The sequence below is a fragment of the Syngnathus acus genome, chromosome 13, assembly GCF_901709675.1.
Source record: "Syngnathus acus chromosome 13, fSynAcu1.2, whole genome shotgun sequence".
Classification (NCBI taxonomy): domain Eukaryota; kingdom Metazoa; phylum Chordata; class Actinopteri; order Syngnathiformes; family Syngnathidae; genus Syngnathus; species Syngnathus acus.
This window is the reverse complement of record NC_051098.1, coordinates 14669720-14697364: the sequence shown is the minus strand read 5'-3', so window position 1 is coordinate 14697364 and position 27645 is coordinate 14669720. Positions and strand designations below refer to the sequence as shown.

General features: G+C 42.5%; 1 protein-coding gene across 2 annotated transcripts; it reads left to right on the top strand.

Moving 5' to 3' along the window:
* Positions 1–1505: 1505 nt before the first annotated feature.
* On the top strand, positions 1506–27642 carry esamb (endothelial cell adhesion molecule b). 2 transcript variants are annotated; one of them, XM_037267962.1, is made up of 8 exons: positions 1506–1875; positions 21441–21586; positions 22555–22756; positions 22922–23077; positions 24969–25013; positions 26073–26195; positions 26302–26431; positions 26595–27642. In XM_037267962.1, exons 1-8 carry the CDS (start codon positions 1821–1823, stop codon positions 27064–27066), a joined length of 1329 nt encoding a protein of 442 aa, XP_037123857.1. In that variant the 5' UTR covers positions 1506–1820; the 3' UTR covers positions 27067–27642. The 2 variants fall into 2 exon arrangements, with proteins under 2 accessions (XP_037123857.1, XP_037123858.1); XM_037267963.1 differs by lacking the exon at positions 24969–25013 and having other exon boundaries at positions 1508–1875.
* The last annotated feature ends 3 nt before the right edge of the window (positions 27643–27645 follow it).

Genomic DNA, 27645 nt, shown 5'->3' with positions numbered 1-27645 from the left:
ATATTTTTTATTGGAGCATTTCATCACAGGCTCTTCTCTCGGCTTTCTGTTTCCAATAATGATGTTTCCAGAAGCATTATTGCTTATGTCTGTCCCTTAATGTAAATTCTACACTAATGCACACTGCCGTGCTAATTATTACTTTCCCCTTTCTCTCTTTTCCAATTTAAATAGAGAGGGCAGACCTGTGATTCCAGTCGAGGCTCTGGAACGCCCTCTGCTGGCTAGAAACATAAGTGCAACCCTCACCAGCGGAAGTGTCAAGGAAAGTTGTTTGTTGTACACGTTTACTAGCTTTTAAGGAAAGCAAAATACAAAAAGAGGTTAGGAGATGAGATGAATACAAACTTTCTTTTTTTTCTTCCTTTATTGAGTAGAAGTTTACAATTTTCTAGAAAACGCGTCACATTGATTTCACGTGAGGTGCTTTTAACAACATGCAAGCGAATCTACAAATGGGATCATTTCTAGATCATCTGTCCACATGAAAGCTTTTGAAAACATGACACCACTATTGCTCCATTTAATTGACTTCTCGAGGCTAACTGGCAGCCTGAGATTAGCAGTAAATGGAAGATAGCTGTAAACCGTCACAGCCTATTTCACTGAAATACTCTCGACGTGCTTGGAATATTCTGTTAAGGGAGAAAAATGAGGCAATGCGACAGGAAAACGTGATAAGGTAAACATCAACTTGCGATGACAGAAGAGAAAAAATGATCCGTCTAAATGCCCCGTTTTGTCAAGTATCCGCCAAATGTATTAGCACATCACCAACAGATGTGTTGTTACAAGTAATGTCCGCTAGATGGCAGACAAGATCAACACCACCATGTTCACCTGCAAGTATTGTTCATTGTAACCGTGAAAGCCACAAAGATCAACAAGGAGGAAACTCATTTTAAAAAAAGGCCTTGAGGAGTGGACTCCCATCGCAGATATTGCTAACTTTGACAATGGATACATTCAGGAGCGGACAACGCACAAACATATCTGAGCTTATCTTCAGATAACAACACATCTTGCTGGATTTATGACCTAAATTCTCAAAAAGCAGACGTTTATTTTTCTCCAGGTGGCTTAAACTAACTTTATACAAGCAATTAATTATTAACGCAGATTGAAAGAGACTCATCCAACAAGAAACACACATCTTATACCTGGTTGTTTTTTTGGATTGGACCAGTCAAGTGCATTATAATTTCCATGTAGCAACATAAAATTGCACTCACAAACGATGCTACTTTCACGCAATGACGATAAACAAGGAAGACGTACTGGGGGGACAACAGATTTAACAGGACCAATAAATTTGATCAAATAGATTATATTCTTAAGCAGTTTATGGACATATTAAATGAAACTCTGATTAAAACTTGCTGTTGTCCTAACAAAACTTTCTTAACGCTTGATGAGCTGCGATAACTGTGATGCACGGCAGGCGGCGCTAGAGAGCCAGTCAGTCAGGTGAGAAGGAGACTCCGCCGCCACACGCGCGCACTCTCTCACGTTCTGCTTGGCTAAGCTGCACTTGTTCTGGTGTTCGTAGTACACGACAGCACAGTTGAAGGTGAACGAGGAGCAACTCGAAAGCAGAACAGGCTGCGGAGCTTGTCGTCCCCGGCGGAAGGAAGCAACGTGCCATGTCCGACGTGATTGAGTTGGATGGGAACATGAAGCAAAGATTCCATTTGCACGACGCGCGTCGCTCCCGTCGTGGCTTCTTGTGGAGTTACCTGAACAAGCGAGTCGAAGGTGTGTGAGGTGTGCTGGACAAGTTTGAAGAGGCTCCTGCATGCCTGCTGGATGTGCATGGCGCCATGGAGACAAACTTAAGACTGCGAGCCTTGATCGTCATCTGGTGGATTGTTCAAGGTAAGATGATCAATTAAGAGGGGAAAAAGGTTTCTTGTTTGCTTTGCATGTAAACTGTGGTTGACCCCAAGGTCAAACGGTTGCTATAAAGTAATCCCACTATTCAAAATCAAGTCTTTAATGAGCTCACTTTTACTATTTGCAATCTAATTTTGCAACTTTGCGTTACTTAAAATCACAAAATACACTTCATTCGAACTTCATTTTAAAAAAGTGCGCAGAAATCTGCATCATGCTGATAATTGATAACTGTGTTGAATTTACAACATTTTATTACGTCAAGTGGTTGCACAAAATATATCATCTGGATCCAGATACAGTTTTTAAGTAGATTTTAATCTATTTTTAAAATATACCTGGATCCACATGATTTTACTCCGTGCAACCTCTTGTCGGAATCGTCAATTTATAGAGTACATAGACTTTTGCTCAAAATGTACTCTGAATTTACCATTTAACTTTACAAATTTGCATAAAAAAGCACAATATAATTCATGAAATGCTTCAAATTTACATGAACATAGTTAAATTGCAATCTGAAAATGTAATCTACAATATAATTCTCACAAATTTACTTGAAAATAAATATATTAGCACAATTGATTTGACATATTTACATAAATATTAAAAAGTTCAAGTTATATATTTAAAAAAAAAAAAAAAAACGACTCATTTTTGGGCCTTTGGGGAGCCTTTATGGTGTCCAAACAAAGTTTAGAGGTTAAATGAACAAGTATTGAAGTTGTTTAAGTTGAAACATGGATTTCCCCCTTCTAACCAGATGATTGAATATATGGTATGCATGTATTTATGTTCAAAGGGAGAACTTGACTTTCTCTTCAAGGTTAAAGCTTCACTTACTTCCATGTTTTGGAAAGTCAAATGCAAGAACGAGCGTGCTGACAAGTCATAAAATGTCTTTTTTTTTTTTATCTTTAGCTTTCAATTCCACTGTGGTTGTGTCGCCTGTGTTTTGAACCAGGCTGGGAGGGGGCGAGGGGGGTGGGGGGTGCTGCTTTTAAGCACATAGCAGAGAAGCACTTCTTCATCTTAAGAGGGCATAATGTTGTCTCGGCACGCTTGAACGCTCCAAAAATGAATTTCGACGACGATGATGTTGCTTTATCGTCCCCGGTGAGCTGGGGAATGACATAAAAGCAGAGATTTACCTGGAAAAAATAGAAGCAGACATGCTCACGTGATGATTTATTTATTTGGCAGACAATGACTGCACTGATCTGCTCTGATGAGGTCCTGCCTAACCTCCGTGTTAATAGCGGCTGCTTTAAAAGTTGCTATTTAGTAGACCAAAGTGATAATTGCGTCACCAAGCGTACGCAAACGTTTGCACGCATTAAATATGATTAATTTCTCCAAAGCGGCTCATACTGTGTATAATTCAGACGCTCGTCGGAGAAGCCCCGAAGGCTCCTCAAACTTGTGTGAGTCAACTGAGCACTGCGTCATTTTTCGTTTTGCATTTTTGGTGAACATTTGGATTTAGTCAAGCGTCAAGACACGTCGCCTTCATTGGATGTACGGAGAGGTCACGTCCATAAGTATTGGGACACGGACAAAAAAAAAAAAAAAGTGGAAGAGGGTTGTGTGGCACTCTCATAAATGATATGTCGGAGTGAAGTTGTTTTTTTTTAAATTGAAGTCAAGTCAAAAAGTTTCTGAACAATATTTGTGCTCCCACTAGTCAAAGTCAGTGTTCGGACTCCGATCACGACCAATCACGGCTCATCCGTTTGGCACTGTGATGTCATTTTCAGTTGACAACAAGTAGCAAAATGGCCGCCCTCTGGGGTCAAATAAAAACATCTGGATCTGGCTCCTCGATTCATATTCCACAAAGACAATATGAATCAATATTAATTAATAAGAAAATGTCTAACTTCCTCTTTAAATGAACGTTTGAATAGGAATCAGCATTGCGCAAATAGTCGAAACACATTTTGTTGTCACAGATGCTAAAAGCAGCAAATGAACAAAAGCTGTGCAATCTCGGCGAACCCTCTGCTCTGATGATGGACTCGAATCAGGGTGCAGTTTCTTTATAACCATTAACGCCTTTATGTTTGAGTATATGCCAGCTATGTCACATGACTGATCTCTCAAAGTGTGCTGAGGACGGTGCCAAGGTGACTCGAGCTTGCAGTCTGAATGTAGCGTTAGCTCGATTTGCAAATTACCGCCTCGTAGCGACACGGTTCTTTTTCAAGACGTGTGGCGTGGACCTCGTGTTTGCCCGCCTGGTGGAACCGCATTGCATCGACATTGAGCTCTGAGGGTCATCTCATCATGTAGGGCTTCATTAGCTGAAGTAGAAATTAGGCCAGTGTGGAAACAAACCGTTTTCCCATCAGGAAGTCTCAGAGGGAATTGAAGAGGTCTTGAGGTACAAAACAATTTTGAGCTTTGTAGATTTTAAACCTCTTTTTTTTTATACTCACAGGAAGTCAGTGTAAAGAATCCAAGCGGTAGCATTTTGAACCAATGGAAATACTAACTACACCACTAAAATAATGCAAAAAACATTTTTTTTAAAAATTGGTTTCGCTGAATTTTTAGCCAAGTTTACTGTCAAACTAAATAAAATAAAGAAAATGACTCATGTTTTCCAACCAACCAAACTTAAAGCCTTAAAAAAAGATCAGCTAGCTAAACATAATGGAAAACACCATTGACATGCTAACGGCTAGCATTCGTCACAGTTTTAGAACACTAACAACGAATATGTGAATACAGACCTTTAAAACATTTACAAGCATGTTTTATGTGATCATAGAGGTCAATAGGTCATGCGGGGGATTTTATCGTTTGTTACCGGCAACCTGTACCCATCTCTGGAATCTAAAAGCTCCAAGTAAGTGACATTTAAATGCAACACGATGCCCATTATTCTTCTCTGTCAGTGACACAATCTCGTGTGGAGACGATAGTGCCGCGCTGTACATCTTCACTGTCACTTTACTGAGCCGAGTCCATTTCGGGAAATTACCCCCCCCCCCCCCCCCCCCCCCACACACACACACACACTCACACACACTAGCAGCACCACCTCGACGCCATGCATGGCTGCATTTGTTAGGCTGACACATACCTTAGTGTGGGTGTTTCACAAGGCTATCTAATTGACCACACACACACACACACACACACACACACACACACACACACACACACACACACACACACACACACACACACACACACACACACACACACACACACACACACAGACCCCCGCAGAGGTTCAAGATGGTGATTACAGGCAGGAAATGCAAATAACTCTCCCACTCTCTAAAACTCGGCCAGATTAGTTGGTAGCCTCACAAGTCGTACAATTTGGACTTCGACCAGTTCAATTTTATTATTGCGATGTCAACAAAACGTGAGAAACTTAAGCTGAGCTCAGTGACAACGTGTGTGGAAGCTGACAGGTGTTTCTTCGTGATCATGTGACTTTAAGAAGGTGGTCAAGACTAGCATGGTGATGGATATTGGCAGTGACGCGGCACAGCTTGTCTCTTAAACGGCATTTGAGGAGATGGGGGCGGGAAAAATTTTTTCTTTGTCACAGTCTGCTGGCTCGCTTCTGCTCCGTGCTTACAAATATAATACGATTACATTTTGGCCGTGAACATCGGATTCGATGCCCATTAGGTTGTTCATTCACCCCCCCCTCATCCAACCTCCTCACCGCCGCCGCCGCCGACTCGAAGGCGAACGTGACTTCCAAGCGTCATTATATTCACACACCAATCAGCATTTTGCGCTGGCGAATCGCTCGCTTTGATGTTCGCTACAGTACACCCGCATTAGCCATTTTGCCATCCACGGCCCACACGTTATCTAACTGGCCTACAATGCTAATCAGCCAAAAGAATCTTTCGCGAGCGCCGGGGCCACCAAAGCGCAAATACGAAGGAGCCGAGGCATCACGTGCCCACACACTTTCCTTTCCTGAGAGAACTTACATTAAATGTATGTGTTCATTCACTTTTAGGAATAACAAAATGGCCTATAATCCTATTTTTTATGACGTTCCTATGAAATTGGTTTATTATGTATTTGGCTGTCGAGCAAATGAAACATTCAAGAGATCCCGTTGAGGAAAATCTCTCGGAACATCATCATGATGTAAAGAATGCATGACAGTTCATTAACATTATTCTTGTGTTGTTTGCTCTCCTGGCACAAATCCATTTGCTCCACTCGTAAGCTGCTCCGAATAAGCCAATTGATTGTCTGACTAATGTAAAGTGGAAGGAGCTCTAATGCACTCCATTGGCAACCGTCCTGCGTGTTTTCGATTACCCGCAAAATGACCACGCGGCTAATATTTTGGTCACCTCATTTCATTGCCGTCTTCTGATTTGATGATTTTTGCCATGCCTCCTTGCTCGTGCAACATGACCTGTATTCGATATCACAGGCGTACCTAATGATGTGGCATGTCCTTTATTCAAACAATTGTCTTCTCTTATTTCCTACCACCCTCGCACAGAGAGGAATTGGCAATTATTAGTAAAAGCTCCCGACCACATTCTCCGTGACAGTCAGCGTCTTTTTTACTCCCACTTGCTCGCTGACATGTAAAGTCTTTTTTTTTTTTTTTTAAATGTGTGCGTCTTAGATGAATCAGTTGTGAGCTGGCTCACCAGTTGTTCACATCTTCATGTGACTAACGATGCGGCCGCCGCTGGTCACCCCAGTCGGACGCCCGAAGGAGATGAGACGCTCTACCTCGTTTTGCCTCCTCGTCTCCTTCGCAGGGGGGGAGGACCTGAGGCGTGTGTAATGCCGCCGGAGGTGTCCCTGCTGATTGTCGCCTATAAATGATTTATCTCACCAAGTGAATCATCCTCCTCCTCCCCCCCCAACACCGGGTGTGGGTCGTGATGATGCGAACCAGGTGCACCTATTACGATCACTCGTGAAGACTTTTGAATGCTCACTTTCAAAGTTGTTTGACCTTTTAGTCACGCGTGTTTTGAAGCTCCATCTCGGAATATCCTGACAGTGCCAGAGGAAACCTGCCAAAGTCTCGGTTTCATCCCGACACAATTATTCTCTTTTATATGAAGGAAAAGATTCGCGTCCACACTTGCTGAGACAGGCAGAATATTTTTTCTTGATTATTATTATTATTTTAAATGATTTCAAAAAAGATGACACCAGTAAGTCTTTGATGTGAACTTGTTTGTCTTTTATCCCGTTGAGGAAAAAGTATTTTCTAGGGGAAATGAAAGGCTGGTATGTAGAGAGAGATTTTTTATGTCGGAAAGGAAAATGGGCCGTCTGAGGGGAGTGCGGGAAGATTATTGTCTCGCTTGGCTGTTTTAGTCGAGCAATTTCAGGATTTTTCTCCTCTCCCCTGCTAGCTAGGTTACTTTGAAAATGTCAGATGATGGGCAAATCGCTGCTTCCGTGCCTCTGGAATCGTCCTCTTATTTCTCTCGTGGAGGAGAAAGCTGAGATTAGTATTCATTGAGGGGTGAGAGGCAGGTTGCGCCTTTCACCAGATGGCAGGGGAGGGACAGCGTGGCCAGATTAATGCCGTCATCTGGCTGCAGGTGTAACCCGGTGTTCCGAGCTCCTGGCACGTTCACGTGAAAGCCAATGAAGGTCCCCGGGGTCACTCATCTATTGGAAAACTCTTCCGACAAGGAAGGCTAGCTTGTGTGGCAAATTAGTTTTCAGAGTGCTAGTTTTTGTTAGCTTTTTTTTTATTTCTAATGCCGTAATTGTTTTAGTTTAGGGTTGATTAGTTTTCGTTTTTTATTCAAGTGGAAGGTAGAAAAAGTCGTAAAATATCAACAAAAATACAATAAAAAAAAGTATTAACAACAACCTTGTGTGTTAGCTGTTGGTGTGTGTCAAATTAGTGCTAGTTTTTGTTAGCTTTTTTTCCATGTTATAATTGTTTTAGTTTGGGTTTTATTAGTTTTTTATTCAAGTGGAAGCTAAAAAAGACACTGTGTTGTAAAATATCCACAAACACATAAAACAGTATTAACAACAAGGTTGTTGTGTTAGCGTGTTAGCTGTTGCGGTGTCCTTTAAAAGTCATATGGAAGATTTTTTGTTTTGTTTTGGTCCCCCTGGCTTTGAAGCAAATTGCCTTCCGAATGAATACCTTTGGCCTGTCAATGCTGGCAAGAAAAGGAATGAGAGTGTTTTTGTATGTTCAGTTATCTGTCAAAGACAAGAATAATTGGCTCGTTGGGATGACTGCGACTTGAAGGCGGGCCCGAGTAATGACCAGACCGCCGTTTGACGTGACACTCCGCGCATGCCATTAGTGCGCGACCACCGCCACGTTTGATAAGAAAGATGTCTTCTCGGCGACGTCGTTATATTGGACCCGTACGGTGGACAGGCGGATCAATTACGGGGCTGCGTCTTTATTGTCCTGTTAGCAAAGAATAGAAAGAAAATCAATGCGCGTCCGTCGTGCTTCCCCCTAACGGTAGCGACGGCAAACTTGGCTGCGGAATAGATTAAAAATGTCTTTTCAGCAAGTTCGGGGTCACGTTTCTAACCTCGGGTGGGCGATAACGACAAACGCTTTTAATTCATTTAACAAGGAAGCACATTGTTAACAAAGAACAGGAATGAAAGAGGACCGGCATTTTTCAATTTCTTAATTGTTTTACTTTTAAGAGACATGACACAGACAAGCTTAATGGCATTGTTTTTCTGCTAATGGTTCAAGCAGCAAAAAATGTTCGGAAAAAGTCATGGATGTGATTAGCGGTACTGATAACAACGTTAGTCCCAATAAAAAAATTCCCTAACACACTCCAATAAAGCTAATCCGCGTGTCCACATCAGTGATTCTGCCATTAGAATGAGATTAGTTCCACCACAGTATGAAGATTATTTTAATTATCATTTGATCCATTTTTATTTCACCCAAACCAGATTAACTGTGCCGAGAATTTTCCCTCCATCGCTGCTTATTTCTCTCACCTGACCCAATCCCAAAATCATGCCACTTTAAAGTCTGACTCTCTTAAAACCCTAATTTGAAACCATAACTCAGACATGTTACCCAAAACCTTAATTTGCAGTCAACTAAAATGTAATTTTTAAAAAATCCAGGTTCGTCTTGAAACCCTAAAGCCTCACCGGAATATAACATTCAATCGGAACATACAATATTTTCTTTCGCTCATTTCTAATTCCAGCCCGGGGTTTGCCGGTATGTTCACGTGGTCATCTAAATTGCTCTGGCGAACACAGCTGTGTCTATTCTAAAAGAGCTGCTCAAACATGGTTTAAAAAACAAACAAAAAAAAAACGTAACCATGGTACCTGCCGCAGACATCATTTCTGATGTTCAGCTCTAAATCGTCAACTTGTACACGGTATTAAGTCAGCCATCAAATGAGGTAATTTCTCTGCTTGCACATCCTCACGCTTGGCATCATCAAAGCGGTCTGATTGTCATACATATGAGTGATTCAACTTGAAATTTATTTTTGCTTTGACACGCAACATGCAAATAGTGAACAGTTCTCGAAACATTAGCCCCTGCGCTATTTTTTTGCTACGTCCAACTGAAGCAAAGAAAACAAAGACAACTACACATAGCTGAATTCACTCTGCTAGCTTAATGCTATCAAGCAATAGCTTCAACTGTATGTTGTGGTGCACATAAGCAGTGCGCAGGTGCACGTTGGTAGTGAAAATGGTGCGCCAGGTTTAATTGGCTCATCCGAGTCCACTGAGTCTTTTGGTTAAAAAAAAAAAAAAAAAGGAGATGGCAGAAGTCAGAGGAAATGACACAAACTGGCTGGTTTCACTGATTTAAAGCCAACAGTTGTCTTGTTTGGTGCCAGGTATCAAGAAGCATCTGCAAATGCATAAACATGTCGAAGGTAGAATCAGAAACAGGAGCTGCAGGTGTGTGTTTATAAATATAGGATATAATAATGGGGAAAAATGCAATTACATTATTTTTCAAAATCGTTTTGCCCTAAAATCAGGCATTAATTCAAACCTAAAATGTTATTTTTCTCTACAACCCTAATGTTGATAAGCAGTCCGAAAAATGAATGAATGAATGTTATTTTGTTAAAAAAAAAGAAACTTCAACAGAAAGTCAAATAAGAGCTTCAAAGTGAAAACAAGGCAACATCGTGAAACTCCAGAAATGTGTCATTACCCCCCCCTATTAAAAGATATTTCCATGATCTTGCGAGTTGTAAGTGATCAGAACATTTGTGCGGCTTTAGCAGGATTTAAATGTCTTTCATTATTCATCTGTTGGCTGTCACGCAGTCTAATTATCCAAACGAAGACCAACACGGAGACACTTTTGAGTCAAATCCCGCAGCGGAGATGAGTGTCATGCCTTTAATCTTCTTCCAATCAGCCCAATGTCAGGCGAGTGGCTTCAAATGAGAGAACAAGCTTGTCAAATGAGAAAGACGTAAAAGCATCGGCGTGTATTTTGGTGACGCATCTTTGGGACAGAAACATGCTACAGACGTTGCTATCTTTTTTGAGCACTTGATAAAATAAAAATAAAAAATCCTTCTTGTCTGTGGCAAATGAACAGACATGAGTTTTCTAATATGCAGTTTGGCTTGACTCATTAGTGTGTTGTGTCCGTGATTCAATTAAGATTGTTCATTACTGAGCGCGCATGATTTTTATTAGAGGCAAATGTTTGGAATGTGACTCGGTTTAGTCTGAAAAATGCCAAATAAGTACCGTAATGTTCGGACTATAAGTCGCGTTTTTTTTCATAGTTTGGGTGGGGGGGCGACTTATACTCAGGAGCGACTTATATACATATATATGTTATTTTTCACTTTTTTGGGCATTTTATGGCTGGTGCGACTTATACTCCGGTGCGACTTATAGTCCGAAAATTACGGTATTATACATATATTATATTATATTAATATTTACAGTTTACGCTTCTGGGAAGTAAGCTTTGCTATAGAAAATGAATTCATGGATTGTTGTAATATTTTTCCTGAAAGTTTTAATTGATGTTCAACTTTTCCACCTTCCACTCTATTTCAAATATCATACCCAATCGGTCCAGGCACTATTATTATGACGCAATACTTGCACTCTATCATATCTATCACACTCGAGCCACTCGGTGCACAGCGGCAGTCTTGTTCCTGCCACAATAGATGAGCTCCCAGCCTCCCATGTCAAAGAGCCACGGTCGTGTTATGACGTCGTCTTGTCCGCCCTCCCTTCGCCTGCCAAAGCCAGCTTGCGCTGATAATGAGATTAAAGCGCGAAGAAGCATCTTAGTGACCCGGCCTTGGAAACAGACCATTTCGCTTGAGACCAGGTCTCAAGATTTCGGTCTCTGATTATGACCGAGAGGCCGTAAACCCGTCAGGCAGGTGTTGTTTTTTTTCGGAAAACAGCACTAATTCATTTAATTTGAGAAAAACAACGGCGTCAAATGAGGTTTACAGACACGTTTACGTTTCGATCTATAAATGCCTCCTCCACAACAACAGCAGCATATGAAGACGGGAAAAAGAAAGACTTTCCCCTCCATCAGTGGCTTCATCCATCTCCACTAATCAATGCTCTGTGGAATTGTGGCTGAATTAAAGGCTTAACCCCTTTGCTGCCAACTGGCTGCAAAGATCTTAACACAATCACGGCTTTAGGAAAGGCAATTTAATGCGTATTGCAACGCTCTGGGTCATACCGTGTCGTGCTGGAGCAAATCTGGCCATTCCCCTCAGCTTTGATGCTTGACGCACTCAATATGTTCCATTTGTGATTAGCAATTAAAGTCGCAATTGAAGACAATTGCATTTGAGTCAAGGTAATGGTTTTGAGAATTTGGAAAGGCACTTTTAGCGCTCAGGTGGTTTAATTTAGCCGTTGGTGTTGTGATGCTAATTTTGAAACTGGGATTGAATAATTGGCTAGAAGCTGATGTATCTTTTGGTGTAGCGGGATATCAGATTTTGGCTAGCACTTAAAATAATAATATATATATTTGTATTTTAATGTTAAGGGTCTGATGTTAGTGGATTTAGATAGCTAATGAGATGCCTAGCAATTTAACTAGCTAGCTTGTTAGTTAGCTAGCACCAAACTGCTTTTTGGCAGCTCCCCCATGTTTGTCTTTCTTGTTTTTGGATGATAAACATTTTGGCAGTAACTGATGTAGGGATGTAATGTCGGCTGAGACCTTCTGCTAATACGATGCTCTGAAATATGTAAATGAGATGATGAGTGGAAGGGTCTATAAGCAACATCAAAAATCCTCGTTGAGAAATAGGTCAACATCCACATTACGGCTGGTCTCTACAAGTGTCATTTGTTCTGGTCAGTCATAGATTAATTATATAATGTTTTGAGGGTTAGTAACAAGCCCACCCGGAGATAAGTGTTTTTACAATCAAAACAAATGAGACTTACCCCACATGGCCACTAACCAGATTGAAGCATTGACTGAATTTCTACACCCAACAGATTAAATGCCAAATCTGTTGCCATTAAGGTGCCAGATTTTTATCAATTTATTGGAGCCGAGAAAAGTAGCTCAAGAGGATTACACAAAAACCAGAATAAAACCTCTTTCATGTGTCTTCGATCATTACCCGGAGATGCCACTTGTTCGGCCTCGGGGGAGTCGGCGGGTCTTAATCCCGATGCTGAAGGCGAGCCGTGTGTTTAAATGCATTCGTAAAGCGGACCCTTGAGAGGCCTTAAGAGCTTCTGCCAGCCCATCGATCATGTCAGGCGTGTCGGTGCCATCGAATGCTTTCACTTTTGAAATAATCCATGTTGATTGAGCTCCTCGCACCTTTCCAACGCTTGACGGGGCTCCGTAATTGGGTGGCAGGCGAGCCACACGCCAGCCGTGCTCTGAGAAGCCTTGAAATGATCTGATTAGCCGTGTCGACACTTTACGTCGTGCCGGTTGTGTTTCCAGGAAGGAGGTGGCATTCTAAAGCTGAGTTATGTTGTCCATTGAATCGTGGCGTGGTTTTAGGTTCTGCTTACAAACTATTTGAGCTTTTCTGTCCTTAGTTTTGTAGCAGCTGGAGAATGGCTCATAAAATGTTTAAGAGCAGCAGGATGCAAAGAACCTTGGAATCTTCATCAGTTGTAACCTGAGCTGGAATTTAGACTCTCACCGTCAAGTACGTCATCTGACAATTCAATTTGGGTGGCTTTAAAATTTCAATTCAGTTTCCCTTAAATGTGTTGTCAATAATGTCGCATGGATTTAACATCTCTGCTGTTGACCCCATGCGTCATTTCACACATTTGGTAGTTTGCTACACTCGTTTGTAAAACTGCATTTCACACCAAGAAAGACACTCATTAAAAATTGGCCTGGGACCACCATCATCATCATTGTCGTCGGACTTCTCCGTGCGTCTGTTGGCACGATGGTTGTGACAGTCATTTTCGGCGTGAAACATGTAAGAGAAGGGTGAGAACTCAAGCCCGCGGCTAGCTAGCGGATGACGTTAGCGGACGAGACAGCTTCTCATGCATCGCTCTGTCAAGACGCTAGCCTACAATCCTCGAGTCTACGCTCAACCTATTTTCCTACAGAAAACAGACTTAGTTTATTTTTTTTTGGGTCGGCTCAAATCAGGTTGCACGTTGTGGCTTAGCAGTCCTGGCTCAGCTCTCCTTAGACAACCGTCCTGATGGCACACAAGCGCGCCCCGAGCGTCATTTTTTACAGATCAACTTCTTGTGTCATCCTCCATCAGGGAACGGAGCTCTGACTGGACTACCCCGGGATGGGAGAGTGTCGCATGTATCACAGAAATAAATGCCAGCATGGTCACTTGCTCTCTCATGGATCTTTCGGGAGCCTTCACAGTGGAAACTTTGCCGCTTGGTAGAAACAAAGTTCGACCAGTTTGTCAATTGTGATGAATTCAAGAGCGGCGAATATTTAGCTTCTCTTGAAATTGCATGTCGAAGGTCTCTTGGCTGTCACTCACGTTGCCCCCCCCCCCCCCCTCCCTCCCTGGTGCAAGCGACCCAATTTCCTTGATCAGGTGAGCTGCCATCTTGCTGGATAACAGTGTCTTTAGGGCAGCGTCTTTTTTTTTTTCTCTACCAATGACCCAATTTGAAGCAGGCGAGACGTCTCCTCTGTTTCTGGCAGCCGGTTCGCATTGAGTGAGAGCTGTTACCACAAGACGTGGCACGAGGCGAAAAGAGCTGAGGGGGAAGAAAATTGAGGTCTAGGAGTGTGTGCGAGCTGACTGGTATACCCAACTTTTCCTTTTTTTTTTTCTTCTTTTTTTTGGGTCTCCAACACAAGCTCCAGAGCAATTGTTTTGACTCGGCAGGTTAAACCTGGTATAATGGGCTTCGGCTTCAGGGGAGTAAAAGGCCAATAGATCTTTCCCGCACCTTTCCAAATGTCTACTTGCACTCTGAAATCGAGGAGAAAGCAGAAAAATCTGATGGATAGCGATCTTGGGTCTCATAAAAAATTTGTAGTATTTCAAAACCGTTTCTGGACCCATTTTAAGAAAATGTCTGATGATAACTGGGTGATAATATCTACGGTATGTAGTATCACATTTGGCTATTTTTAGGAGCATTAAATGAGCCAAAAAGTTTTCCGTAAAAGATATTAAAAAAACAGACCAGAAATCATTTTCTTTTTTATTGTATTTTTTATTTTCTATTTTTATTTATTATTATTTGTTTTATTTGTTTCATTTTTTATTTTATATAGTTTTTAATTTTTTTAATTAATTTTTATTTTTTATGTGAAAGGAATGTTCCCATTCTATCTTTTTGAAAGAAATGCCACAGATACCGACACGTTCAATCATATTGTAAAATGACAAGAAACTCATTACGTCATAGCCTCTCCAACTGAGCCGTACGAATCGAATCGTAATCCCACTGAACCGAATCGAATCATTCCACTTTAAAATGCCCTTGAATCGTATCGCGCCGCACGTGTCGAATCATCCTTTCTCTCCGAGATTAACTCGGCGGTTGTCTTTGGACTGTGACTGAATTTGAATACGACACTTTTCTTTGTTGACGTATAGATTTCCACTTTTTCAACCCTCCCCAAAAAAACGTAATGTCACCGCTACGGGTGGAAATACGCTGACGCCGGATTATTGCGGCCGGTCACCAAAATGATATCAGCGAGCATTCTTCAATCCCGCGCTGAATGCTCAAGCAGCCCGCTGCAGGGCCGCTCCGGCTCCTCCTGACCCTGCACCGAGACCTCGCCGCCAAAAGAACATTTTCCCTACAGGGATCAATAAAGCGTCACATTAGCCGGGTAATGTACAACAGCGAGGCGAGAGCATTACCTGCGCAAATAGCTGCTCCGTATTAATCACGGCCGCCGTTCGCCAGCGTGCCTGACGCACGAATGTCGCTCCCGCTCGCCGCTAAATGTCACGCGCAATGGCGGGGAACTGCCGCAGAGGCGCGCAGAGCTGGTGGACTAATGACCACTTGATTTGATACAAATGACATTTAAGGTTACATGTGAGAAGCCTTGACGCTTTTGTGCCAAATATGTCCGGGAAACGAACCACTTTCAAGCGGGGTCGGTCACATCATACGTGCGATCCAGATTAGGCCCATCACTGCTTTGCTTGAGTCACTTTGAAGATTTGACTTTTATTTTATAACCACATTCTCAACTTAGCGGGTGTGTCGTTTTAAGTGCTCTATCTAAAGACTCCACTTTTGGAAATTTCTTTAACCCACTTTTTTCCATGTGCTCAGTCTCGCTTTTGCTATCCCGGCTTATTATGCGGCGAGAATTCTAGCCGTCATGTCCTAAATACATGCTATTATTAGATATTTATTTTAAATATTGATTCGGTCTATGTAATGGCGCTTGTTAATTATGCATCACTTCATTTCAGCGCGTAAGGTAAAGACATGTTGAGACGCGTCATGTGATCTGCAAATGTAGCGTGCTGTAATTCAGACGTTAGCATGGTCTGCTGCATGTCGATGTGCGTTGAAATAGAATCAAAATAATGAAGCACCTTGAATATATTCCAATACTGATGTATGTGTGGGCTTTGACTCTTTCATTCCCCCCCGCCATCAATTTTGGAGGCGTTGGATTATTTGATGCAGCATGGGCAGATTATAAAGATCATCCTGTGAGTTCTCTCTGATGACGTCCCAGTGGAAATCTGAAATCAGATCACTCCACTTGTTAATTACTAGTGGCAACGCAAGAAAGACTCGGCATCACCCTGCGGGCGGCGATGTGGCCGGTTCATCGGGGTGTGGCGGCGCGCTTTATCGAGATCTCCTCGGCGGCCGGTTGTGGACTCTGTTGTGGCGCAACATTACATCGCAGGCCTATTTAAGTTTCTGCATTGCCTTTCATTGCCTGCCCGAAAGTTGGCGAGGGAGGTCAATGTGGGAATGATGGACAGCTTGGATAAAGAGGCCGCTGGCAGCCGCCCGTTCGAGTCTGGCTGACCATTCCTACATCCAAATTTACTAGCATTGGTGTTGGATGTAGAGTAACGCCCCGCTATTGGCGCAGGATAGTAACAAAGCTGATGAATAAAACTAATTGACGAATCAGAAATTAAAATGAACAATCTTAATATTCTGGTGGCCATTTGAGCGCTGGATGACAGGCAGACTGATATGTCTCAACTCCTCTTGGCTCATTGATACGGCACTGATATTAGTCATTCTTCACGGAGGATAAAGAATACGTGCAGCACTGTTGTGTTCAATCTGTCGCTTAAAACGTTGTAGCACAGCAATGTAGCTCCTATTTAACGTTAGCGTTATGCTAGCAGAGTGAAACGCTAATCTATGTGGTTGTGGTAAATACATCAAATGTCATTTTTGTTTCGGTCTAGTTTGACAGTAAACTACAACTGGCATGAAATCTATTTTTTGACAAATATATCTGCATATCTACATCCCAAGATAGTCATCAACAAATCACAGGGTACAAATAGACAACCATTCACACCCAAGGAAGTTTAACGTCATGTTCGGCAATTTTTTTCAGCGATGAAGTCATATTGTCATGATTAATAGCTTTCAAATGACAGTCCTAAATAATAGACGACATTTAAAAGCAGTTTGCCCACCGCAGACGAGAAGACATTGGATTCCCAAACTTGCACACTCCGGCAAAGTTGCTCGACAATAGCCGTCTTTGTTTCCCCACATCCATAAACACCTACATCCCCAGTGTGTGCTATTTGCATGTGATCAAAGCATCAGCCCACTTTCCCCATGCTCTGCCTCAAACCCAACACACTCGCTGCTACCCGCCCTCCCTTGGAAGAAGAACCCCCCCCACCGCCCCCATTCCCCATTTGTCTGTCTTGCGTTTCATGTTTGCATCAGCTCTGCGGGCATTGTGTTAAATGTGTTTGCTTGTCAAAAGGAGCTAAAAAACACGGCACACACAAAGCGTCACATGCCGCCACTTCTGCATCGTCACGCTTGTAAATAAAGGCTGCACAAAAGGTGAAGGACAAAGCAAGAGGACTCAATAATGTGATTATAACGAGGCGTCGGTGATGAAGATGGAGGCAATAATGTCTCAAATGACTTCATGTTCTCGCGCTATAAATAGTTGGGGTGTAAATAGTGGTACAGAGTAAATGCTTTACGACAAGAAAGCTTGCGTATTTATCGTGATGGGTGCTTCGTGATTTATTAAGACGAATAAACATCTCCTTCAAATAGACACCTGCTTTGTCTCCATCGTGATGGACGGAAATGTTCACACATGGACACCACTGCTAAGCCCAGCTGAACGTGATTCAGTTGCTAACCAAAACAGCAGCAGAGGAGCACCGCATGTTGAAAACGTATGAAAGGCATGACTGTGGTGTCGATTTTTGTTTCTTTTTTGTGAGCCAAAATTTGAATTCATAAGCAAGCGGGACAAAACAAAATAGTCATGAGAGCTCAAAAATGGAAAGTGTGCTAACATATTAGCATGGCATCATAAGAGGGAGCAAGCCATTAACAATATCTTACATTGGTCAATAATTTGTAAAAAAAAAAAAAAAATCTCAGTGGCGCACATTTGTTGATTAAAATAGGTCCTAAAAAAAAAAAAAAGAGATGATACACCTCAAGGGAATATCTTTTAAAGCAATAAACAAACAATCGTTTTTCATTTTCTCTTTATAGAGCTTCTGCTCTGACCCCGAGCTGTTACAGTGATGATAAAACTATTTATGTTTGTTGATATACTTTAGCACGTGTGAGCATTGCTGCAAGTTGTGTGTGTGTGTGTGTCACCTCACGCATGCGTGTGGGTGCGCGAGGAGAATCAATTTAAAACACAATCAAAAGTTAAGAGGGATTAAAACCAGTGTGCCCGAGATAGTTGAAAATAGCTGCAGAGATTATACTAATGTAATCCAATTTAAAGGCGCCTTTCCCCAAATATTTATTATTGAGGCGCCATCTGTTTTGAAGCCTGTAGGGTCAGTCCAACATGCCGTTTGACACCGAGCGGGCTATTTGGTTGTCCTACATTCCTGCCTCCAGTCTGTCAAAATCTTACAGAATAACCGATTCGCTCCATTGTCGAATCTGTCGCCAGTTTTCAATTTGGTCAAAGTGAAATTTTAAAGTCACCCTGATTCCTGTGCCTCTATGCCGATTGGATGGATGGATGGATGGATGGATGGATGCCATGTTGGCTGTGTAGGTATGATAATAATAATAATAATAATTAATAAATAATAATTAATTATAATAATCATAATAAATGTTATTTTTTGGGGGTGAATGTTGTGATCGATGTATGGAGACTTGCTCAGTTCGAGTTTTGGCTCTGTTGAGAGGGACTGACATGAGAGGAGCAAGAGAAGGCTTGGAAGCAACAGAGATTAGTGCATGAGATAGACCTGGGCCGCTTAAAGAGGATCACTTTATCTTCACACAGGACTTTACATGGCTCCCTCGGGGCTTTTGACTGAGCCACGCACTTTTTATCCTCCGCTTGATCTCATACACACACACGCGCGCGCGCAGAGACACACACACGATACGAGGACATATTTTGATTTTATTTTGGGGACTAATAAGAGCCGCACTCTCTTGTTGCTCCACTTTACAGCCATTTATTAGATTCTATCCTGTGTTTATCATGCCGTTTTAATGATGATGCGATCTTATCTCCTCATTAGCCCTCCGATGGCAACATAGGAATGTGCTGCCCCCTGTAGGCAAATATTGGTATTACATAAGGCTCTAACTAGAGTTTAGGGCATTTTGGACCCAACTCAAAAAGATAGATATTTAGTAATGCAAATACTAAATCACCAACGTTAAAATAAAAAGTAGGCCATTTATAAGATTTGATCTTTTCAAGAAAAAACAAGTACCCAAATCATGAAAATGTGTTTTGATTCAAGCTCAATCAATCTTGCTTTTATCACTAATATGAAACAATCCCGGTGTCGCAGCTTCCTTCTGTTTTTCTGCTACAGCTCTTTACTCTTAAATTTGGGAACCCTCTGCCCTCAACAATTATTGACTTTAAAGAGAAGAATCCAATTAGCCGACATTAAGCATAACTTCCTCCGCCTTTGGGCCAAGTGGAAATTAGGACAATGTTGAACGGAGCCTTCATGGAATCATATCCGAGCGGCGTTTATTGGCCGATTCCGCTTGAGCTGGGATTCATCTCGGAACACCTCTGTCCGCTTCTCGACCCAGATGGAGACGGCTGTGGATTAAGTGAAGATTTTCCTTCGTTTCATAAACAAGTGAATGACACACTAAACCTGCTCAATGAAGCAGACAGAAGAGTATTATCCCCCACCTCCCCCGTTTATCATCATCAGTCCACAGTCTACCTGATCATCCGTCGTGATTGCATGATGTTGATTAATCAAAATGAAATATTGCATCATTCCAGACGTCCTCATTCTCAAAACCTCTCCAATTTTGTTGTTGTTACATAATGTTACAGCAGATCTAAGGCGGTTTATTGGTTAGCGCTAGCTGATGCTGGAGATGAAATTGGAGCGCTAACGGGATTTGTGGAGGGTGTGGGGGTGTTAAAGAAATAAAGAAATATGACAAAAGGTATAAAAAAAAAAAGACAATTCCTCTGTCTGAACACCGAAGCTGTGCCACATTAAGAATGAAAATGGCCTGCGGCGATGATGGCAGTGAAAGATGTAAATCTCAGCCGTGCAATAGATGCTTGAGGGTGACCTCAGCAAAGGAATAATGGGAGGAATATTAGCATTTTTTTTCCCCGACACCTCACCTCATTTTAATCCTTTTATTTAAAAAAAAATCTATTTTTTTTTATAGATAGCTTTGCCTGCATCCTATGTTGTCATGACGACCAAACAGGAAGTAGGACTCCTTCCAAACAGGCCGGTGTAAGCTAGCATGACATGTCATGATTACATGTGAAGCAAAGTGATTAGCTCTGTTCATTTTTGATTACTCTGGTATCAAAGTGTGTGTTTATGTTTATGCGTGTGTGTGAGCATTATATCAATATCATCATATCCATGTCCGGCTGAGCTGTTTTACCTCACGTGAGGTGAGAGGATTGAGCCCGGGATTGTTCGGGGATTAGTCAACGGGATTTGACAGATTGAGAAATTAAGGAAGAGGAGCAACCACTGAGGCAGAGGTCACTTTGCCCTTAGAAGCAGCAAGAAAAAAAAAAAAGAAAGACAGAGTCACTGCAAGTAAACTTTTTTTCAGGTCACAAAAACAACTGGTCCAAATGCGCGCATCCCCACTCAGATCAGCTCAGCTCGGCCCAACCCAACTCCAATCTCCTAATTCCTCTGCCCTGCACATGCATGGAAAAGCCAGAAGGGGAAAGATGTTTCTGGCTGAACAGATGTGGACATTCAAGCTGTCCGTTTGTGGATCACAACGCTCTCCTGCTCTTGATTGACCATTCTCTCTTGAGCGCTAAGCTCGTCAAAACCTTCCCGAGGACTTGAGTTTTTTTGTTTTTCCTTTTTTTTGTTATTTTCCCCTCTGGGTTGCTTTTCCTCCCCACAACATTCCAAACTGGAGACACACTCGGACTCCGATTGCTGGGATCATTTGATCCAGCTCCAGCTGTCTGGTTCTGGTGACTGGGCGCCTTGTGAGTCTTTTTGTCTGTCTGTCTGAATTTGAATGGGAAATGAAGTGGAGGTGCAGATGCAAATTTCACAATGATTTAATGACTTTTTGATGCTGATAGATATTTGGCAAAAGACATTTTTAGTACTAGCTTAATTGGCTGGTTAATAAAAAAAAAAAAAAAGAATATCAATTACATCAATTACACACATATATATTTTATTTTATTTTTTTATATATTTTGTTAAATATATAAAACTGTATTATATATAAGGAAAGGGGCATTGAAAAAGTCCCAAGCTTTTCTCCTATCAGGGAGAGGCACAGTATTGGGAATAGATAAAACCTCGTTGACAGCCACGTGAGTAAGTGACATAAAAAAACGTCTTATATTGAGTCTTACCCATCGTGGTCAATTAAACGTCCGAGCAAGTCAAGCCATATTGATTATTAATAGGCAATACGAATTTGTGCCACATTTCCAGGTGACAGCCAGAAGGTGGAAATCCCGCGGCAGGAGATGGAGGTGGTCAAGGGCCAGATGGTGGTGCTGCAAGCCTGGTACAGCCCCAGTTCAGATATTTCCAAAAACACCATCATTTGGCATTTCATTGGAAACCACTCCAAGCAGGTGAGATAAAGGCTTAAAAACACCCACAGTGAATAATGTATCACTAAATAATGCAGAAAGTACTGATCTGGAGTTGACCATGCGATGACCTCCACGGGAATTGACAACGGTGATCATCTTTAGTGGGATTAAAGACAACACGGTGAATGGAGGTCATTGTGGCGCTGTCGAAGGAGAATACGTGTTGGGAGGATATGATACGGGAAGTAGTGGTGGCCTGTAGATGTGTGTGAGAATGACATGTCTATTTAACACAGCCAACGCTAAAGCTAATTAGCATTTATTTACAGCGCTTCAAACTGAACACAAATGGTTTAGCGATTTAAAAAAAAAAAAAAAAAAAGGTTGTAGGCGGACAATAATAACAATACTCTCTCGTCAGTCTTTGTCCCTTTTGAACATTAGTGCCTCACTGAGCTCTGAAAGGATTTGAGAGATTATTATGAATTGCATTTTCAGTTCTAGGCAACTGTAATAAAACTCCACCAGCACCACTCAAGTTCACTATTTGGAAAATAATTTATCAGCAAAGATCTTTTTATTTACATTCTTGTGGGAGGTGGTCTTACACGTGATGTCCTGAAAGGTCATCTGAGGGTGTGGGGTCATAAAGATGCTCCGCTGAGATGAACAATTTTGCAACACATGCCACGTCTTATTCATTCCGGGAGCAAGTGAACCGAATGACATATTTCATCTGCGTTGTAAATATTAGCACGTACAGCGTGTGTGCGTGCGTGAGTCTCGGCATGATTAATACAATCTAAACAGTTTCAGTGTCTGATGCCTGGCGGCTTATCTCGCAGAGAAAATCGGAAAAGTCGCCGTTTGCCATCTGCACACATCAGGATTATCTTTATGATGGACGTCCATTTCTGTTTATATGCTTAATCTCTACCAGCAAATATGCCCGCCAACCAATGCAATTATAATGTATGATATGCAGAATTCATTTGATTCATTACCAGGTGATCAACTTCAGCTCGGGGGAAGTAGGCCACGGACAGAATGACTTCAGCACTCGGGCGGGATTCAGCGCCGCCATGCCCTCCGCCAACCTCTCCATCTTCATCAACAACACGCAGGAGACGGACTCGGGGTCCTACGTGTGCGACGTCATCATACCCGGAGGCACCGGCCTTTCTGGACAGATGCGTCTTAATGTCAAAGGTAACGCCGACCCCCTGGCATCGCTGCATAAAGGTCAGGTGTGATCCCAGGACACTGCTACTTCCACGAAAGGCCTCCCTCAAATAAACGCCTACCTTTTCCCAGCAAAAAAAATATGTCTTAGATAATAATCGTTCCTAATCCTGCTACGTGTCGTCTTCCCAGTCCCGCCGTCCCCTCCGGTGTGCACCATGACTGGCGAGCCCGTCGTCAACGGCAACGTGACGCTGAGCTGCAAGTCCACCGATGGAAAGCCTGTCCCTCAGTACAAGTGGACCAAGACTGCCCCCATGCAGGAGGTCTTCTTTTCGCCAATGCAGAGTGAGTAATCATCAAGCATAAATGAATAAATAAATGTCGCTGTGCGGACAAAAGAATTGGGTCACCCAGCTTCCAAGTACTTTACTCATTTTCGGTGTGAGGTCATTGAGTTCACAATTAACTGGCTCTGGAAAACCAGAAAGGGTCCCCCCCCAAAAAAAAACTTTAAAAAAAAAAAAAAAAGGTAATGTGGTTAAAAAAAAACAAAATAAAAAAACTAAAATGTTTTATTTGGTGTCTCAATACTTTTGTCCACATCATGCAACTTGAGTTGGAACTTTGAGTGACAACCTAAGGGTGCATTCACACCGGAAAAGGTCACTTTCCCCCAACGTGACCACGATTCATCATTTCCGCCTGGCTACACGGTCTGTAGACAAACTACTCACGGGGCTTCGAAAACGCCGCCCAACGATTGGTCGGACGATTTTTGGGTGAAAATCACGAGAGTAGGTGAGATGATGCAGACAGCAAAGAGGCCTAAATAAAACCTTTACTGTACGTACACTTCAAAATGACGCAAACTAAAAGCTGGGTTACCATTAAATTTGAATTTAAGCTTACATAACACTGAGTATGTACAAAAAGCTGCACACACTCTGAGAGGATTAAACAAATGGACATGATAATTAGAGAGCTTGAGGCTTGTTTGCTGGCTCACATCACCGGCTTTCTTTTTATTTACATATTTGGCTCGTATGCATTTACGGCTCTGACAAAAATATGCCACTAAAAATATCCACCCTAAAATAAAACAGGTTGCTGTATTTTATTTGTTTTACAACTGCATGAAAATTGTATTATATTTTTTACTCTGATGCAAGATTGTTGTGTCAATATTTTTGTCTGTTTTTTCGTAACCATGCCATCATGCATGTGTCAAAGCAAAAGCAAACGTGACGCTGTTGCCGTGCTAGCCCAAATGTCACGCACCTCGCTGCTGACCCCAACACAACATTGTTGACTCAGCGGCCTCACGTCAGCATCATCATCGCGTCCCAGACAAAACCTTTTGGGCTGCGTTTGGTACATAAAGGCTCCAAAAAAAACAAAAAAAAAAGTAGTTATGGCAATATTTAGCTGGTTAACGCGGTCCTAGCAACGGAAATATTTGGCCGGCTACTACGGCGCTAGCAACAAACAAAAGAGACTTTTCAAACTTGGATGCCGGACCTGAGAGACAAACTAGTTTAGCGCTAGCTAGGGAACTAGCGAGCTAGTATGAGGCTAGTAGCTAGTCGCAGAACGTAAAATGGGATTAAAAAGTAAAATAATAATTTGTTCGGTGCGGTTAACAAAGTTCTTGTATTTCGATATACAAAATGTTTTTCTTTGATCAGTACGTCTTTTATTGTTTTGCTCTATTTAGCCTTTGTTGTCGTTTGTTGTACTAATGCCGAAAGCGGAAATACGGACAAAAACAAACAAACACTTTCAAATCTGCATCGCCGTTTGTGGCCATCTGCTTCAGAACAACTTAGCATCAATTGATGTGCATCGTTTATCTCTTTATGACGCTTAAGTCTTTAGTCTTGATTGACATTGTTGTTTATTTTGCTGGCAATCTTTGGAAAAACACAACACTAGCGTCACTTTAATGTACGCTCGCTCTCCTTTGATACCGGAACTTTTTTTCATCCATCGTTCTCTCATTTTCTCTCTGTTCCTCTTCCCTCTTTTCCTGTTTTTTTTGCCTAATCTAACATGCCCCATGTCATTACTTGATCAGTCCCTCTAAGAGCCCTAAGTTGGATTTGGGCCTGAGAGCATCTCTTCCCCTCTTCATCCCCTCCGCCTCGTTTGCATCACGCAGTGCCATTCTTGTTCATGTTTATCTTCTTCTCTCTCTTTCTCTGATAACATCTAACACACATACAAAAAAAAAAAAAAGAATGGAGGCCATGCCCTCAGCCCATACTGGTCCTGGGCTTTATGGGTAAGGGTTTCACCTCATTCATCCCTCCATCCTAAATCTTTTTTTGTTTTAGTTTTAAAGGAGAAAAATCAAAGTCAGATGACAATATTATGTAAAAAAATTGGGTCGATTTTCTCCTTTAAATCTGTCTTGTGTTAGTATCTCATTGCCATGTTGCTCACTGCTCTGTATTACATATAAAATGTTTGTGTTAGAACTCTACATTAGACAGTTTGTTGATGTTCTATAGCTCCCAGGCTGGATTTGTGATTGGCTGCCTTAATATTGGTTGTAGTTTTTCATCATCACTCCTTTTAATTTATTTATCCAAAATTAGAAATATCATTAGTGTCATGGACCCAATTGGGTCACCTCTCGGGGTTCCTTCAGCAATTGCCCCGGTTGCCTGACCCTGTTGTGGCATCTCTGGTATCAACCAGGTGTCATGATTCATTACAATTCCAAGAAGCATGTTTTCAAAAATCAACACAAGATGACAACATGCCTCAATGTGTTGTCTGAAGATTGATTCGCAGATGGATTTGTCCTTCTTAACCTTTTTTTTTTAATGGCGGCATTTTAAAGGCAGCTGCTGCAACAGATTTTGTACAATGGTAATACTGTGAAAGCACAGCGGCGGACACACGCGCTAGCCGCAGTGTCGCGACCTTTGTGTGCAAAATTATGAGACGGAAATCTGCGCTCGTGCGATGTGTATACGCTCGATGCCAAAGCGGTGGTTGGAAACGCATCAGAGGTGGATTAAATGGCGGATTAATGGCAGGAAACAGTAACTAATGAGTCAACACGAGCGTCATATGGGCACAATGCTTGTGTCATGACACAGCGGGGACTAATACTTTCTGGATGCGACAGAGTAAAAATAAAATCAGGAAACTTCCCATACACAAAAAAATAATAAAAAATCCAATACAAAACAATACACACAGTTAAGAGCCCCTTTAAAGTAGTAACAGTAGTCTGAAGTCAAACTGTTATCACTGATTGTGTTGGTGTGAGCAAGAGATAGTGTTTGTGTGTATTTGTGTGTGTCTACGCTCATGTGTGTGTTGGTTTCAGACGAGAGACATGGAACCCTGCGGCTGAGCAACCTGACCAAAAGCATGTCGGGGAAGTACATCTGCCGAGCCAGCAACACAGCCGGCACAGACAGCTGCTCCATTAACCTGGAGGTTATCACCTGTGTGTATACACACACACACACACACACACACACACACACACACACACACCACTCCAGGGCTCAAGCAGGTCCGATTAACACATTATGTGTTGTGTTGTTGTGTAGCTTCCAACACGGGCATGATAGCGGCAGCCACGCTGGGCACCATGGTGGGACTGGTCGCCATGGTGCTCTTCCTCATATTCGTCCTGAGGAGGAAGCGGGACACTGAAGAGGAGACAGCCAACGAGATCAAGTGAGAAGTCTCGAAAATCATAATATTAGACGCCCCTCCTAAAAGGGAATCGTAGTTGTGTATTGAAGTTATTTATTGCATGGATTTAAAATGGCCGCCACATGATCTGTTTCGCTATTGGCGGGCTGGCTAATTGAAACGTTTTTGTGCTGTCCGTATACAGAGAGGACGCTCAGGCTCCGAAGCGAGTTTCGTGGGCAAAGAGCAACACAGGCTCGGACATTGTCTCCAAAAACGGCACGCTGTCGTCCATCGCCACCAGCCCTCGGCCCGGCGACCATCACCACCACCGCCAACCGGCCTTCAACTACCCCTACACGCCCTCGTCCACCACCGACACGGGCTCCGTCATCAACGCCTACCAGCTCCGCCCGGGCGAGGCCAACACCCTGCGTGGCCTGCCGGGTTACAATGCGGGCGGGACCCCGTCGCGGAAACATAAGCGGCCCCCCGCCGCTAACGGGGGCCCGCCCCAGTTGGTCCGCATGCCCCCCGCCAGGACGGAGGGAGCTCAGCCTCAGACGCCGCCCGCCTTCACGGCGTCCCCGCGGGCCAGCTCGTCATCCACGCTGACCCGGGCGGGCACGGTGGCCGTCATGGTGCCTGCGCAGAGCCAAGCGGGCTCCCTTGTGTAGCCTCTGATTGGACAGCAAGGAGGGGGCGGGCTCTAACATTTTTCTGCCTTGTGATTGGACTTCTCTGTGACCTCCTGCAAGGACATTCTATTCATTCATACTACTGACTTGGCACTTTTTTTTTTATTTTCTGGAGAGCAAACAGCTTAGGTTGTGTAGTTTTCAGGCACATTCTCGTTGAGGTTTCTCAGGCTTTGTAAAAAAGAAGCTTCAATTAAGAGCAAAGGAAAAAAAAAACCCACAAAATTACAATTCAGGTTTTTATAGAGAATTTAATGGTTGTGGAGCATAATGGATGTGTTGCCTGTGATAGATGGAATGTAAGCAAAAAGAAAAATAGTGAACATAGTTGATGGTGTTGGATTGTTTTTGGTGATTACTGACAGCTAATGTACGAGGGCCTGGCGACATCCCATAATGGGCCCCGCTTTCCGCTGGTTGTATAGTGGGATTTAGACGACTGAAAAATTCTGTATACATATGGTGTTATTTGCAAATGTTGAGCAGCTACATGGAGCATTTGAAATACAGTTCGGATGGTTGCCAGTTGTTTTCCAATTAAAAAAAAAAAAAAAAGAC

Excerpts from the sequence above, each read along its gene's own strand:
- esamb (XM_037267962.1), top strand. The coding sequence starts at position 1,821 with ATGGAGACAAACTTAAGACTGCGAGCCTTGATCGTCATCTGGTGGATT. Across the intron at positions 21,587-22,554 it reads TTGGAAACCACTCCAAGCAG|GTGATCAACTTCAGCTCGGG; the intron begins GTGAGATAAAGG and ends ATTCATTACCAG. Across the intron at positions 26,196-26,301 it reads TAACCTGGAGGTTATCACCT|CTTCCAACACGGGCATGATA; the intron begins GTGTGTATACAC and ends GTTGTTGTGTAG.